The 18,204-nt window shown below is 40.2% G+C and overlaps 1 protein-coding gene across 5 annotated transcripts in view; it reads left to right on the top strand.

Annotated features, from left to right (window-relative positions):
• The window catches only part of LOC126283944 (peregrin), a 242,985-nt gene that overhangs the window by 200,725 nt on the left and 24,056 nt on the right, over nt 1-18,204 (top strand). For 4 of the 5 annotated variants that reach the window (XM_049982350.1, XM_049982348.1, XM_049982346.1 and 1 more), the window contains 2 exons: nt 2,690-3,078; nt 12,173-12,315. In XM_049982350.1, the coding sequence (XP_049838307.1) occupies nt 2,690-3,078; nt 12,173-12,315 (532 nt within the window). Of the gene's footprint in view, nt 1-2,689; nt 3,079-12,172; nt 12,316-18,204 lie in introns of those variants that run through there. The other variant, XM_049982351.1, reaches the window with a different exon arrangement.

Raw genomic sequence — 18,204 nt, 5'->3', positions numbered from 1 at the left:
GATTGAAAGATGTGTTGTAAGGACAACTCCCATATACTAATCCAGTGAAGCTGGTGTTGAGGGGAAGGATATAGATGGTACAGACATTGAAATCAATCATGCAGTGTTTGGCAGTGTTTTCTGCCTCTGGGAGGTCAACTCTGCTTGTGGCCACAGTTTGGTGATTGCCATTCATTTGAGTGGCCAGCTGGTTGGTGGTCATGCCCACAAAACATACTGTCCAAAAATTAAAGCAGAGCTGGTATACGATATGACTACTTTTGCAGGTAATCATAGGTCTCTTACGATAGGATAAGCCTGTGATCAGACCAGAGTAGAATGTGCTGAGGGGGTGTATCGGAGAAGTCTGGCCCCCTGTGTGTTCCTCAAGGGTATGACCCATGTAACTAGGGATTTGGAGTAGATGTGGCAAAGTATTCTACTCAATGCTTCACACTCTCTCAAAATGGCAGTCACAGCCCACTCAATCTACAAAATCCTAAGCCATCCTTATGCTGCACCTACTCACAATCTCTCTTAATACAATAGTTTGTGTGTTTATCAGTTCGTACATACAAGCTGTTTACTGAACACTTGAGATCGTCAGCTGATAGTTTGCTACTCGCATATCTTGTCTACAGGTGGAAGTCTGCATCCTGATTGTAATGCATGTATAGTTATCAACACCAGTACTTAAGCTATATTTTACTAGTGTTTCTCTCCATCAGTTGGACATTTTTAATCTTACATGTGCAGTTTAAAAGTTACCAACTTTATGCTGTTGCATAGTTAACTGTAGCCTTCAGTTCTAACTGTCAGAAAGCAGATGTATTTGCATTATGTTCAGACCTTTGGTCCTCTTCAGTTGACAAGTTACTATGTAAAGGATTTAAGTCCATATAATACATAGTCCAATCACATTAATGTGACTACCACATTTGTTTGACATGAACATGCAATAACCACTCATAGAAGGCTAATGGCAACACTAGCAGCGGAGTGTATATAAAGTGTCAGGTTGCAGAACAGAGCAGTCATTGACGCGACTTGGAAACATAGTGATTTATCTGACATCCAAAATGGCATGATCATTGTTTTCCATACCAAAGGTGGAAGTATTTCTGAAATGGCCAAGTTCGCATGCCACTGTGGTCAAAGTATACTGTATGGCAAAGTGGTGCTATCCAAAACTGTTGCCAAGTTAACTATGGAGCACCCCTGGCCATAAGTGACAGCTGGTGTACGATATGGCTACTTTCGCAGGTAGTCATCGGTCTCATATGATAGGATAAGCCACCACAGCAGGTGCTTGGTTTATGCACACATGCTGACAGTTGGAATTTTCATATTAATATCACAAGTGTACGTCCATTGAATGGCAACAGGTGGCCTTTTCAGATGGATCACATTTTGTGGTTCTTTAGACAAATGGCTGTTGGCGTGTACGGCATGAAAAGCCTGAAAGTAAACATTCTACAACGGTTATCAGAAGGGCCCAGGCCAGAAGTGGAAGTTTTAAAAGTTGGGAATTGTTTTCATGGCACTCCCGGAGTGATCTCGTCATTCTGGAAAAGACAATGGTTCAACACAAGTAGACATGTATCCTTGGGGACCAAATTCAGGCTTTTCTCAGGTGGCACATTAATTAGGCTGGATGGTGTAGTTGTACGTGCAAGTTACTTTAATTAATAATATAGTCTCATAGTATTTTACTATCCTCATTGCTCTATCTTTTTGAAGAGATCATTTGATAATTATTTTCTAATAAGTCGATATTCGCAGTGATACCATTTGTGTGACCAAAGACTAAAGTAGATCTGTCCTTTCATTAAGTTGCCAGTTGAGAATGTAAATTGGAGAAAAAGGCAAAGAGTTGAAATTTAATATATATTGTTGCAAATGTATGTAGTAATAAATATTCAGGAATAAAATTATGATAATACATTCAGGGAGAAAGGAGGGACGTGGAATTAAGACATCAGTCATTTAATTATGACATTTTATTTGGACTGTCTCTGCAACAAAATAGGGAGTGGCTTTAGTATTAAGAAAAAGAGATAAATATGGCCAAGATTTGAAACAAGAGTAGTAAAACTTGTGTGTCTTGGGGACTACAAAGCTCACTATGCTATACCATTCTATCTAATGAGTACTGTAGCTTATAATTGAGACCAGTCATTGTACGATTAAAAACTGTGGTTGTCATCTAGATAAATAAAAAAAAATAATTGTATCGGTAATACCATTCCCTAAAGCAACAGTTATTTTGTACTTCACATAAATAGTTCATTGCACTCATGATTTTTCTTTTATATCTAATCAACAAGAAACTTTATAATTGTTACAATATAGGACTCTAATCTTTGAATCTGTCAGTGATAGTAGCTGGATGAAATTGTGTGTGTGAGATGAGACGGGAGGAAAGGGGCTGCGCACACGCCCGCACTTGGGCGCGCGCACGCGCGCGCGTTTGTGTGTGTGTGTGTGTGTGTGTGTGTGTGTGTGTGTCGTGGGGGGGGGGGGGGTTGTGTGCATGTATGCACGTTTGTGTGTGTGTGTGTTTGTGTGTGTTGTGGAATGGGTGGGGGGGGGGGGGGGGGTGTGCATGCTTGAGCGGGAGAGAGAGAGTTTGTTGCATTGAACATTGTTGTGTCTCATCACTTTGCAAATTTACTTGGCCCATCTCAAAAACAACTGTTTTTTGAAACAGATATTCCACCTGAGACAGACGATGAGACACAGTCTGAATCCAGCTGTTGGAGCTGCACATCGTCCGATGATGAGGATGATGACGATGATGAAGATGCGGAAGGAAACAGCAGTTCGGGTGGTGGTGGTGGCGGAGGAGCCGGGGGTGGCAGTGGCGGAGGAGTCAGTGGCGGTAGTGCTGGCGGTGTTGGCAGCCGTGGTGGTGGCGGCAGTGGTGGTCCCAGCGCTGTAGGTGGAAATAGTGGCATCAGTGCTTCTGGTGGAGCAATGAGGGCTGCTTACTCATCAGGAGCAGACGATGATGCTGGTGACAACAGCACTGGTTCCAGCTTTGAACCCCTTGACCTTGTGTGGGCAAAGTGTCGTGGGTACCCTTGGTATCCAGCTCTGGTGAGCATTCTTAAATGCATTAATCTGCACAGTAAATATTAGAAACGTAAGTCAGACAGATTATGAATTCTGCAAAATTGTGTGAGAGTGTGTGGGCCCACAAATGGTATTTTGTGGTGCAGTGTAATCTGTATTTTGAGTTAAAAAATCTGCCCATTTTGAATGAAAAAATTTATCTACTTACTTTGTGGAATGAGGATTTGTCTATATAGTTGTTCTCACACCCCTGTATCAGAGATTGGTAATGGGTGTTAGGGCATCGGTTCTTGTTCCAGTTAAAGCTGGCTCAAATTTTAGTGGTAAAAGAAAATCTTGTTGCCAGAAGTTACTGGACAGTGAGCAGATAGATGGCAGTGCACTGTATCTGATGATGACTAGACACTGCAACAACATCTTGAATTAAATATTACATGTCTCAACAATACCTCATTGAGGGAGGGGGTTGACAGTGATTTATTTACTGGTTGGTAATATTTTGGTGCTATTGAAGAGGAGTATGTTAATGTGCAACCACCAGATTTCATCCTTTTTACTTTCGTCCCAGTAATAATCCACATCAGTATTGACACAACACTACTCTCCAAAACACTACCGTATTTACTCGAATCTAAGCCGCACTCGAATCTAAGCCGCCCATGAAATATGAGACTTGAAATGAAGGAAAAAAAAATTTCCCGAATCTAAGCCGCACGTGAAATTTGAAACTCGAAATTCAAGGGGACAGAAAAGTTTTAGGCCGCACCTCCAAATCGAAACAAAGTTGGTCATTGTAATACAAAACACAATTTAGGTCGAATGAATGACGATACAGCTACAGTAGTTTGGTTCGAGTCGTAAGCTTTGCAGTTTGAATGACAATACAGCTACAGTAGTTTGCTTCGAGTCGTAAGCTTTGCAGTTAAGCTTTACCAGGTAGTCATTGCTATGCGTCAGGTGTTCCATCCGTATTTATATGGGTACCCTTCCTTTTTCAGGTGCTTCGTCTGGTTTGAATTGATTGCTTATTTTTCTTTGATCTGATAAGCGTCGTTCTCTATGTTATAGGTGTTTACGTCACCCTAAGCTGAAAATGTATTATTGTACTGTATCATGCATTGTTTGTCGCATTCTTTTAATGAGTGTTTACGGCATGTCGCCACTCGCGGCATGGCATGCTGTTGTGCGTACTACCGAGGCCTACAATTTAAAAAAAAAATAAATAAATAAAAAGGAGGAATTGTCTTATTATCGAAACAATGGCAAGATACTGCTATTTGTTGTTACTTACACTGCTGCTTTCTTTGATAATGATCATCAAGAACCAAATAATAGACTGTTTATGATAAAAGTTGTTCTGAACGAGAGTTTAGCAAAAAATTTTCTCTGTTTGAAAATCTTTGCAGACGCCTCTTTAGTGCATTACATTCTGCACAGAAATTAGAGTCATCGTAGATTTAAAAATCTAATCAATTGCCGTGCTTCATTTCTGACTGTATCACTATTAGGCATAAGAATAATACGAATATAAACATGACATGATATGTATATTCTTCCGCATTTGCTGTTGTCTCACTCTAATTTCGTAGTTAATTAGGCAGACAGGATTTAAATAAAATAGCAGCAAACACGAAAGAATACATGGCAAAATGTTTATATTCGTATTATTCTTATGGTGTGGAGAATACTGCATGTGATTCACAATTCATAAAATTCCTATTAGCAACAATCTATTCTCACAGGTAGGAAAAAATTCAGAACTTAAGAGTTGGCCATGTTGATACACATCCCAAACAGTCTTTTCAGTTGGATTTTCGTAGTACATTGAAATGCTGCTACATTCGAAGGGGAACAATATGTGATTTGTATTTACTTCGTTGTATAATGTATGAAAAGTGCAGTGGTCGAAACTTGGGGCAGAGAAAACACTCATCTTACACCCCCCTTTTTTTTTTAATTTATTTACTGATGCAGAGGTTTTGGCACCAGTATTTATCTTTGTGCCTGCAAAGCATGCCTATATTCGACGAAAGAAGTTAGTTGTGGCGGCACTTACCAACATTTTTCAGAACTTCCGCTTACATTGCACTCGATTGTAAGCCGCAGGTGGTGTTTTTGATTACAAAAACCGGAAAAAAAGTGCGTCTTGGATTCGAGTAAATACGGTAATCATACTATCAGATAAAAACTTGACACTTTGTGACAGGTCAGAGGGAGACAAGTAATGGCGAACCAGCTCCACTAGGGCCCTTCATAAAGCCACACTATTGGATTTCTGAATCGTCCCTGATGACAACTATGAGTATGAGATTGACTTTGACACTGATAGTTAATTTTAGCCTCAGCTACAACAGCTTAATTGATTAAATAAAGCATCATTTCCTCTCTTTGCACAAACAAAATTATGCTGCTGTATTTATCACCAGTGGAAGGTGACGTAGGGCAAGAAGTTTTGGTTCTGGAAAATTATAGGAATACTCAAAGCAATACTGATCTTATGACTTATCTTAGTTTATAGGTTGAAAAAAGGCACCTTTCATTAATAGCACACATAGATTTAGACCCCCCCATGAACCATGGACCTTGCCGTTGGTGGGGAGGCTTGCGTGCCTCAGCGATACGGATGGCCGTACCGTAGGTGCAACCACAACGGAGGGGTATCTGTTGAGAGGCCAGACAAACGTGTGGTTCCTGAAGAGGGGCAGCAGCCTTTTCAGTAGTTGCAGGGGCAACAGTCTGGATGATTGACTGATCTGGCCTTGCAACATTAACCAAAACGGCCTTGCTGTGCTGGTACTGCGAACGGCTGAAAGCAAGGGGAAACTACAGCCGTAATTTTTCCCGAGGACATGCAGCTTTACTGTATGATTAAATGATGATGGCATCCTCTTGGGTAAAATATTCCGGAGGTAAAATAGTCCCCCATTCGGATCTCCGGGCGGGGACTACTCAGGAGGATGTCGTTATCAGGAGAAAGAAAACTGCCGTTCTTCGGATCGGAGCGTGGAATGTCAGATCCCTTAATCGGGCAGGTAGGTTAGAAAATTTAAAAAGGGAAATGGATAGGTTAAAGTTAGATATAGTGGGAATTAGTGAAGTTCGGTGGCAGGAGGAACAAGACTTCTGGTCAGGTGACTACAGGGTTATAAACACAAAATCAAATAGGGGTAATGCAGGAGTAGGTTTAATAATGAATAGGAAAATAGGAATGCGGGTAAGCTACTACAAACAGCATAGTGAACGCATTATTGTGGCCAAGATAGATACGAAGCCCACACCTACTACAGTAGTACAAGTTTATATGCCAACTAGCTCTGCAGATGATGAAGAAATTGAAGAAATGTACGATGAAATAAAAGAAATTATTCAGATAGTGGAGGGAGACGAAAATTTAATAGTAATGGGTGACTGGAATTCGAGTGTAGGAAAAGGGAGAGAAGGAAACATAGTAGGTGACTATGGATTGGGGCTAAGAAATGAAAGAGGAAGCCGCCTAGTAGAATTTTGCACAGAGCACAACTTAATCATAGCTAACACTTGGTTTAAGAATCATGAAAGAAGGTTGTATACGTGAAAGAACCCTGGAGATACTAAAAGGTATCAGATAGATTATATAATGGTAAAACAGAGATTTAGGAACCAGGTTTTAAGTTGTAAGACATTTCCAGGGGCAGATGTGGACTCTGACCACAATCTATTGGTTATGACCTGTAGATTAAAACTGAAGAAACTGCAAAAGGTGGGAATTTAAGGAGATGGGACCTGGATAAACTGAAAGAACCAGAGGTTGTACAGAGTTTCAGAGAGAGCATAAGGGAACAGTTGATAGGAATAGGGGAAAGAAATACAGTAGAAGAAGAATGGGTAGCTCTGAGGGATGTAGTAGTGAAGGCAGCAGAGGATAAAGTAGGTACAAAGACGAGGGCTGCTAGAAATCCTTGGGTAACAGAAGAAATATTGAATTTAATTGATGGAAGGAGAAAATATAAAAATGCAGTAAATGAAGCAGGCAAAAAGGAATACAAACGTCTCAAAAATGAGATCGACAGGAAGTGCAAAATGGCTAAACAGGGATGGCTAGAGGACAAATGTAAGGATGTAGAAGCTTATCTCACTAGGGGTAAGATAGATACTGCCTACAGGAAAATTAAAGAGACCTTTGGAGAGAAGAGAACCACGTGTATGAATATCAAGAGCTCAGATGGCAGCCCAGTTCTAAGCAAAGAAGGGAAGGCAGAAAGGTGGAAGGAGTATATAGAAGGTTTATACAAGGGCGATGTACTTGAGGACAATATTATGGAAATAGAAGAGGATGTAGATGAAGACGAAATGGGAGATATGATACTGCGTGAAGAGTTTGACAGAGCACTGAAAGACCTGAGTCGAAACAAGGCCCCCGGAGTAGACAACATTCCATTAGAACTACTGACGGCCTTGGGAGAGCCAATCATGACAAAACTCTACCAGCTGGTGAGCAAGATGTATGAGACAGGCGAAATACCCTCAGACTTCAAGAAGAATATAATAATTCCAATCCCAAAGAAAGCAGGTGCTGACAGATGTGAAAATTACCGAACTATCAGTTTAATAAGCCACGGCTGCAAAATACTAACGCGAATTCTTTACAGACGAATGGAAAAACTGGTAGATGCAGACCTCGGGGAGGATCAGTTTGGATTCCGTAGAAATGTTGGAACACGTGAGGCAATACTGACCTTACGACTTATCTTAGAAGAAAGATTAAGAAAAGGCAAACCTACGTTTCTAGCATTTGTAGACTTAGAGAAAGCTTTTGACAATGTTGACTGGAATACTCTTTTTCAAATTCTAAAGGTGGCAGGGGTAAAATACAGGGAGCGAAAGGCTATTTATAATTTGTACAGAAACCAGATAGCAGTAATAAGAGTCGAGGGGCATGAAAGGGAAGCAGTGGTTGGGAAAGGAGTGAGACAGGGTTGTAGCCTCTCCCCGATGTTATTCAATCTGTATATTGAGCAAGCAGTAAAGGAAACAAAAGAAAAATTTGGAGTAGGTATTAAAATTCATGGAGACGAAGTAAAAACTTTGAGGTTCGCCGATGACATTGTAATTCTGTCAGAGACGGCAAAGGACTTGGAAGAGCAGTTGAACGGAATGGACAGTGTCTTGAAAGGAGGATATAAGATGAACATTAACAAAAGCAAAACGAGGATAATGGAATGTAGTCAAATTAAATCGGGTGATGCTGAGGGAATTGGATTAGGAAATGAGACACTTAAAGTAGTAAAGGAGTTTTGCTATTTAGGAAGTAAAATAACTGATGATGGTCGAAGTAGAGAGGATATAAAATGTAGACTGGCAATGGCAAGGAAAGCGTTTCTGAAGAAGAGAAATTTGTTAACATCGAATATAGATTTATGTATCAGGAAGTCGTTTCTGAAAGTATTTGTTTGGAGTCTAGCCATGTATGGAAGTGAAACATGGACGATAACTAGTTTGGACAAGAAGAGAATAGAAGCTTTCGAAATGTGGTGCTACAGAAGAATACTGAAGATAAGGTGGATAGATCACGTAACTAATGAGGAGGCATTGAATAGGATTGGGGAGAAGAGAAGTTTGTGGCACAACTTGACTAGAAGAAGGGATCGGTTGGTAGGACATGTTTTGAGGCATCAAGGGATCACAAATTTAGCATTGGAGGGCAGTGTGGAGGGTAAAAATCGTAGAGGGAGACCGAGAGATGAGTACACTAAGCAGATTCAGAAGGATGTAGGTTGCAGTAGGTACTGGGAGATGAAGCAGCTTGCACAGGATAGAGTAGCATGGAGAGCTGCATCAAACCAGTCTCAGGACTGAAGACAACAACAACAACATAGATTTAGAAAAAAACTTTTCACACTGTCAACTGGAACACACTCTTTGAAATTAGTAAGTCATCTGGGATAAAATACAGGGAATCTACTCTTGTACAGAAACCAGACTACAGCCATAAGAGATGAAGAACATGAAAAGTAAACAGTAATTAAGACAGTAGAGAGATGGTCTCTGTTGGTACATTATGTCCAGGGGACATCGCCTGGTACATACTTTTCAATTCAATAAGCTTTACAAACAGCCGTATACTTAAGGTTAATTTATTTTATTTTGAATTCAACCAGTTTTGGCAATTCATTTTGCCATCTTCAGGCCCCGTACACTTTTTATGAAGTTATTAGTTAGTTAGTTAGTTATATTACTTGTTCCATGGATCATGAACACGATTCTTTCGTAATGATGTGGAACGTGTCAAAGTACAAAAGATTCATTTATCCCAAATAATCATTGTTAGTCTTATATACGGTACAATTGTTAATGCTTACTGTATTTCTTTGGCCTATGTCTAAAAATTCGTCTATGGAGTAGAAGGAGTTATCATTCAAGAATTCCCTTAACTTACTTTTGAATGCCGATTGGTTGTCAGACTTTTGATATTGTTTAGCAATTGACCAAAAATCTTTGTGGCAGTATAATTCACCCCCTTTTGTGCCAATGCCAAATTCAATGAACGGTAGTGAAGGTCACCCTGTCTCCTAGTATTGTAGCTGTGGACTGTGCTATTAATTATGAAGTGATCTGGGTTACTAACAACAAATTTCATTAGGCTGTATATATATTGTGAAGCTACTGGCAATATCCCTAATTCTTTAAATAATTGTCTACAAGATGATCTTGGATGAGCCACAGACATTATTCTGATAACACGTTTTTGTGCAATAAATACCTTCTTTCTTTGTGATGAATTGCCCCAAAAGATGATTCCGTAAGAAAGCAACGAATGAAAATATGCATGGTAAGCAACGAGCTTATCAAATAGCACCATAAAACTGGATACCGTGAATTCCAAATGTTGTGCAACTGATTCATATGAAAGGGTGATACCAACTGAGCCCATGTACATGAACAGGTTAATGGACTGTGTGTGGGCTCAGTTGGTGTCACACTTTCATATGAATCAGTTGCACAATTGGGATTCACGGTATCCAGTTTTGTGGTGCTATACGATAAGCTCGTTGATTCGAAAATGTGTATAGGGCCTGAAGATGGCAAAATAAATTGTCAAAACTGGATGCATTTGAAATAAAATAAATTAACCTAAAGGATACAGCTGTTGGTATAGTTTATTGAATTGAAAAGTAGAGAGATGGGGTTGTAGCTTATCTCAATCTTGTTCAATATGTACATTGAGAAAACTGAAGGAAACCCAAGATAAACCTGTGCAGGAAGCTAAATTTCATGGAGAAGAAATTAAAATATTGTGTTTTCAAGGTAATGTAATTCCGTCAAAGATAGCGAAGCACTTGGAAGAATAGTTGAACAGAACAGATAGTACCTCGAAGAGAGGTTATAAAACGAGCATCAACAAAAGTATAATGACAGCAGTGGAATGAGGCCAGATTAAATTAGTTGATGCTGAAGAAATAAGATTATGAAATGAAAGATTTATTGTAAACCAGTTGTGATATTTGGACAAAAAAATAAATTATAATGGCCAAAGTACAAAGGATATAAAATGCAGATTGACAATGGCAAGAAATGCATTTCTGAAAGAGAGAAATTTACTAGCATTGAGTATAAAATAAGTCTTAGAAAGTCTTTTGTGAAATTTTTATAATAGGCTGTCCAAATTGCAATAACTTATTTATTTTTTATCGAGTAACCGATTTCCATGCGTAAGACCACCTCCAGACAGGACTCCACATGACATGAGGGGGCCAGTTAATGTAGCACTTGAGGTATTACCTACTGGTACTGCTACTGAAAATGTTTTCCTGGAGTGTAACGTAATGTGGAAGTGAAACATGGATGATAAAAACTACAGACCAGGGTGAATAGTAGCTTTATAAGTATGATGTTACAGAAGAATGTTTATATATGATGGGTAGATTGAGTAACTAATGAAGAGATACTGGTTTGTGTTGGGATCAAAAGACTTTCTGGCAAATGTTAACTAAAATAAGGGATAGTATGATTGAACACACACTGAGACATCAAGGAATAGTTAATTTGGTAATGGTGAAGCCAGAGAGGGACATTTAACAATTTTAAAGTGTGATCTAGGCTTGACTACAATCAACGGGTTCAAGTGAATGTATTTTGCAAGTTACGCAGAGCTGGAGAAGCTTGCACAAGCTTTGTTGTGCTGCATCAAACCAGTTTTCAGAATGAAGACATCAGCTACAGCAACTTGTATAAACTTTAATGACATATAGTGGAGGAATGTATAGAAGATGGGAATACCCTTTACTTTATGGCTGGGAAAATGCTCTTATATGTGAAAAAAACAGTAATCATCAATGAAATGGTGATGCAGAAAGCAGTGGAAATCACCACATTAAAGTCATAAAATATTTCTAGAATAAATATTTTACTGCGTAGTGGAGTGTGTGCTGTTTTGAAACTTCCTGGCAGATTAAAACTTCCTGCCAGATTAGGACTCAAACCGAGAACCTTGGCTTTTGTGAACAATGCTCTTACTGCTTGTGGTATTCAGGAAAGACACACAACCCATCCTCACTGCTTCTCTTAACACACTCTCTTCTGAAATATTAGAAATAAGCAAGTACTACTTTCAGATCTTCAGTATTAGAAATAAGCAAGTATTGCTTTCAGATCTTTAGGTGAGAACTGCATAAGAGCAACTTATCAGAAGTACAAACAAGACTTAAACTTCTGCGATTCAGAGTATGTAGTGTTAAGATTTGAATGTTGTGGGGAGGTTTTAGTTAGATTTGTGGACAATATTAGAGTGACATGGAACAAAAATATTTTACTTCACCTATCAAATCCTACATTGTCTCCCTGTCAACTTATGTTGGGGTTTTCAGGACCGTGCTTCTATGTGTACACCAGAGATGACACTGTTGTGAATTTATTTCCCTAAATTATGCTTAGGACAACACACTGCAGCTCTAGTACCTCAACAGCCTTCAGTTTCTAGTCCAGGTGTTTAACTTACCACTCACTCTGTTGTAGACTGGTGTTCAACTTAAAAAAGTATGAATCTGTGATGATGATTTGTTGACAATTTTATAGTCGTCACAAACATGTGCATTATCAGTGCAAATTCACTTTTCTAATGAAAAATTATTTTTATTCGCAGATTATAAACCCAAAGATGCCCAGGACAGGTTACTTGCACAATGGAGTTCCAATACCTGCACCACCGCTTGATGTGCTTGCTCTGGCATCAAACTATGAAGAACCTGTGTATCTTGTACTCTTCTTTGACACAAAGCGCACGTGGTAAGTGTATGTGCATTATATGATAGGTTACTACTCATAGTGACTCAGTTGACAGAGGATGTTTGCAAGGTGCAGTATAAGATGTAGAAACTCGGTTCTGGCTAATTGTAGCAGATGTCTTCATGCAGAGTAAGAGTTGTAAAAGTATCTGGACACTCTCAATATATTTCATATTAGGTGCATTGTGCTGCAACCTACTGCCAGGTACTCCATATCAGCAACCTCAGTAGTCATTAGACATCGTGAGAGAGCAGAATGAGGCACTCTGTGGAACTCACGGACTTCGAATGTGGTCAGGTGATCAGGTGTCACTTGTGTCATATGGTTGTACGCGTGATTTTTACACTCCTAAACATCCATAGGTTCACTGTTTCCGATGTGATAGTGAAGTGGAAACGTGAAGGGACACAGACAGCAGAAAAGCGTAGAGGCCCACCTCATCTGTTGACCGACAGAGACCACCGACAGTTGAAGAGGGTTGTAATGTGTAATAGGCAGACATCTATCCAGACCATCACACAGGAATTCCAAATTGCATCAGGATCCACTGCAAGTACTATGACAGGCGGGAGATGAGAAAACTTGGATTTCATGTTCGAGTGGCTGCCCGTAAGCCGCACATCATGTCGGTAAATGCCAAATGACGCCTCGCTTGGTATAAGAAGCGTAAACATTGGACGATTGAACATTGGAAAAATGTTGTGCGGAATGACAAATCATGGTACATGTCGCGATCTGATGGCAATGTTGGTTATGGCCAATACCTGGTGAATGTCACCTGCCAGTGTGTGTAGTGCCAACAGTAAAATTCGGGGGCGGTGGTGTTATGCTGTAATCGTGTTTTTCATGAAGGGGGCTTGCACCCCTTGTTGTTTTGCTTTGCACTATTTGCAGCACAGACGTACTTTGATGTTTTAAGCACCTTCTTGCTTCCCACTGTTGAAGAAAAATTTGGGGATGGTGATTGCATCTTTCAACACAATCAAGCACCTGTTCATAATGCACCGCATGTGCAGAGTGATTACACGACAATAACATCCCTGTCATGGACTGGCCTGCACAGAGTCCTAACCTGAATCCTATAGAAACTGGGATGTTTCGGAATGCCGACTTCGTGCCAAGCCTCACCAACTGACATCAATACCCCTCTTCAGTGCAGCACTCCGTAAAGAACAGGCTGCCATTCCATAAGAAATCTTCCAGCACCTGATTGAAAGTATGCCTGCTCGAGTAGAAGCTGTCATCGAGGCTAAGGGTGGACCAACACCATGTTGAATTTCAGTGTTACCTATCGAGGGTGCCACGAACTTGTAAGTCATTTTCAGCCAGGTGTCCGGTTACTATTGATCACATAGTGTAATTCAGTGTTATCATAAATTATTTTTGTTGTATGCAGTAATTGTTCATCTTGGGGACTCAGCCAATCCAGAAAAATAGATAAGTCATTGTCATTAGTGAGGAAGTTGAACACGTAAACAATTTAATACAATACTGGTATTTCGTATAGTCAGCTGTGTTTTCATATAAATATTGCGCATTTTTAAGAATAACGATTAGTGCCTTCAGAATTGGTGTGACTCTAAGAATGTGGAGTAGACTGCCAACTTTTCATGTATAGTTTATTTACTCAGGTGTGAAAAGGGTTAATTACTTCACCTTGCTGTGAAGTCCCTGTTAATGCTTTGAGTGCTTTACAGCTATGCCATAAATGAAATAATCACACACACACACACACACACACACACAGGTTAAAACATTATGACCACTACTCATTGCAAGATTAAAAGCTGTCTGATGCTGTTGTGGGCACTTGACAGTAAGAAAAGTACACAAGTGGAGCAGGGACAAATGGGGAATCATTCTAGCAATGATATGTGCTGTAATGGGGGAATCCTATGACTTCGCCAAAGGGCAAACCACTATAGCCCAGCAATGGGCAACAAGCATGTCAGAAGCTGGCTGGCTATTCCCATGCTACTGTTGTGAGCCTCTATCGAAAGTGCTTGAAGGGCGGTGAAATCACAAATAGCTGACAAGTTGTTGTACCAGAATGATTTTTCACTCTGCAGTGGAATGTACATTAATTTGAAACTTCCTGGTAGATTAAAACAGTGTGTGATTTGAACGTGGGACTTTTGAATTTGCAGGTAAGTGCTCTACTGAAGTTTGGTAGGTATCAGATGTACTGGCTGAAATAAAGGTGTGAGGGCAGGTCATATGTTGTGCTTAGGTAGCTTGGTTGGTAGATCACCTGCCCGCGAAAGGCAAAGGTCCTAGGTTTGAGGCACGGCCCGACATGTAGTTTTAATTTGTCAGGAAGCCTCAGCTTTGTGTACATTCCACTTCAGAGCGAAAATTCGTTGTGAGAAGAACCCTTCAGTGTGGACAAAGCCATGTCTCCACAATATCCTTTTTTCCAGGAGTGCTAATCTCACACAGTAAACAGGAGAACTTCTGTGAAGTTTGGAAGGTAGGAGATGAGGTACTGGCAGAAGTATAGCTGTGAGGATGGGTCGTGAGTTGTGCTTAGATAGTTCATTCGGTAGAAGACTTGCCTGCAAAAGGCAAAGGTCCTGAGTTTGAGTCTCTGTCCAGCACACAGTTTTAATCTGCCAGGAAGTTTCATCATAGAACTTGGAGGGCAGAGACTTGTACACTCTGTAAAACAGCATAGGTGGCTGTAAGTGATAGATTTGATGACGGAATACAAAGCTGGTGCAGGCATGTGTTTCATTGCAGCATTCAGTGCACTTCGTTGAAGATGGCCCCTCCGTGTTCCTATGTTGACCTCAATTGAACTGGGCATGGGATCAAGTCAACAGTCGTACCTGGATATGACCTCAGCCAAGTGAATGGCTTCTCAAACCATCACACCACTACAATTGCAGGCTGGTGGGGTCTGTATTAACACTATGTGGTCATTCACATGGGCTTACATGGGACCTGTGGTAGTTATCGAAGGCAGCATGACAGACTTAACTATATAAAAATTATTGCAGATTAACTGGTTCCCTTCGTATTTAATGTGTCCCCGAAAGTGCTGGCTTATTTCAGCAGGATTCTTACCACATCACAAAGCTATCATCGCACTATGTGGTTTGAAAGCATGATAGTGAACTCATGTTCATGTCTTGCCCACCAATTTCTACATCTACATCTACATATATACTCCGGTAGCCACCAAGCGATGTGTGGCGGAGGACACAATTCGCATCAAAGTCATTTTCTCCCCCTCTGTTCCACTCGCAGATCGTACAAGGGAAAACGACTGTTTGAATGCCTCAGTACGATCTCTAATGTCCCCTTATCTTTGAGTGGTGACCATAGCGCAATTTAAATGTTGGTGGTAATAATACTATATCCTCTACATCCTCGACGAAGATCAGATTTTGGAATTTAGTGAGCAGCCCCTTCTGTTTAGCACATTGTCTATCTGCAGGTGTGTCCCACTTCAAACTTTCTATGAGATTTGTAAAGCTCTTGAGATGGCTAAATGTACCAATCATGAACCTTGCTGCTCTTCTTTTGACCTTCCCAATCTCTTGAATCAGACCCAACTGATAAGGGTCCCAGACAAACAATACTCTTAAGACTGGACGAACTAATGTATTGTAAGCAATTTCCTTTGTTGAAGGACTGCATTGCTTCAGGATTCTACCAATAAACTACAATCTAGAGTTCGCCTTGCCCATTACTTGTGTAATCTGATCATTCTATATGAGATGATTTCGAATAGTCACACCCAGATACTTGACGGATGTTACTGCTTCCAAAGACTGGGCATTTATTTTGTTCCCGTACAGTAATGGGGATTTTTGCCTTGTTATATGCAGTAGGTTACACTTACTAATATTGAGAGATAACAGGCAGTCATTACATCACACATTTATGTTCTGCAAATCCTCATTGATTTATTCACAACTTTCATGTGATACTACTTTTCTGTAGACTACAGCATCATCAGCAAACAGTCTAATGCCGCTGTCAGTACCATCAACCAGATCGTGTATGTAAATCGTAAAAAGCAGTGGACCTATTACACTACCCTTGGGCACACCTGAAGTTATACTTGTTTCTGTTGAAGTTACCCCATTCAGGATGACATACTGCTCTGTCTGTTAGAAAACTTTCTATTCAACTGCATATGTCATTGGATAGACCGTAAGTGCGCACTTTTTGAAGCAAGCATCAGTGCGGAACTGAGTCGAACGTCTTTCGAAAGTCGAGAAATATGGCGTCAACCTGGGAGCCGGCATCTATCATGCACAAAGAGGGTCAGCTGAGTCTCGCATGACTTCTGTTTCCTAAAACTGTGCTGGGTTCTGCAATGAGCTTCTCAGAGTCTAGAAACATGATTTGAAATGGGTACCATCTCCAGGCCTACAAAATGCCAGCCCATAATTTATTGGAATTGCGTGATCTGTGCATAGACATTTGATGTCGCACACCTCCAGAAACATACCAGGTTGTTGAAGCCTTGCTACCCAGAATCATTGCTGTAGCTCATTTCAAAGGTGGATCGCGTACTTGTGTGAGGGGGGTGGGGGGTGGGCAGAGAGGCAGCTACCAGATGTTTTTATGTTACTCTCTGAACGGTGATCCCTAGATGGAGATTCCAAACAAAATTGGTGTAAGATTATAGGTGTCTGCCATTCAGGATGTTCTTGTACATAGTGACTTCCAAAAGTAAGTTACACATGTTGTCCAATGCTAAGACTACTTCATATTAAGAATAGGGTGTTGTCAGAAGAGAGCACATACTGTATTTACCCGAGCATAAGAAGACCCTCTGTTTTTTAAAGAGGTACCCGAAGAAAAATTTATGTTTTTACATATTCTTGCTAGTTAAAATAACAAACTGTCATTGACCTAATGTAACTGCGAAAAAATTACTATTACACCTACTCTAAATTTGTGCCATTTATTGGTTGCCTACATACTGATAATACAAAGAGAAATAAAATAAACAAAAAGAAATTGTTTACATTAATTTTATCATCACTGCCTCTCTTGTTTAGCCTGTCTGTGGTACCATTATTTAATCATCATCATCGTTATTGTCACAAATATTTGGCTGATCCTCCCGAACATATCGCACTTTTTTTTACACACACAGTAGATTTCGCATCTATACTGACATGAGACTGTTACAATGTCTTTTGCTACACAAACATGTTGTCTGCCTGCTGCTCTCTTGTTGGCTGTGGAGATTCAGTAGCTGACACCCCCCCTATCATGACCCTCTTACGTTATAGCGAACGTTGACAACTTTACTGCACGAAACACGTAAGTACGCAACTGGTTCCAGTCTAGACTTTTATCATCTCCTGCAGGAGTGTATGCTATTGTTGAATACCTGGAGAGTTTTAAAGTTAATTCAATTCTGAAATTGATTCAGGCATCCTGCAGTTTAAACATGGCAGACATTCATAAAAAGCCAAAGTATTCAGTATAGATTCCCGTGGTTCGCAGCAAGACCAATTTGCTGCCTGCTCACCACTCCCCTCCCCACACTCATTATAATTCTCAGTTAAGCTTGTGTCACTTTTCTCCCTCAAGCCTTCCATAGTGCTGTGCTTGAGCAATGGTGAAACAAGGATGGTGCAGGTTACATGTAACAACAGCAACTAATACACAAACAAAATAACACAGTTATGATTTAGCCAGTTCTCTAACTTTCACTCGTCCTGCAGTCTAGTGCTTTTCACAACAGGCCTTTCTGCTGTCATTTATTCTTGTGGAAACATCTGCAATCAATTTAATGTGATTCGTTTCGTTTGTTAAACATTCATTTCTGGATCAGTTTTCTTTGTCTTTTCATTGAATGTCGTCATTTTATTTTAAGGTGAATTAAATGCTGGTAATGTTTCCCCCTAGTATTCTCATACA

This window comes from Schistocerca gregaria, chromosome 8, assembly GCF_023897955.1.
Source record: "Schistocerca gregaria isolate iqSchGreg1 chromosome 8, iqSchGreg1.2, whole genome shotgun sequence".
Classification (NCBI taxonomy): Eukaryota; Metazoa; Arthropoda; class Insecta; order Orthoptera; family Acrididae; genus Schistocerca; species Schistocerca gregaria.
This window is presented reverse-complemented; position numbering and strand designations above follow the sequence as displayed.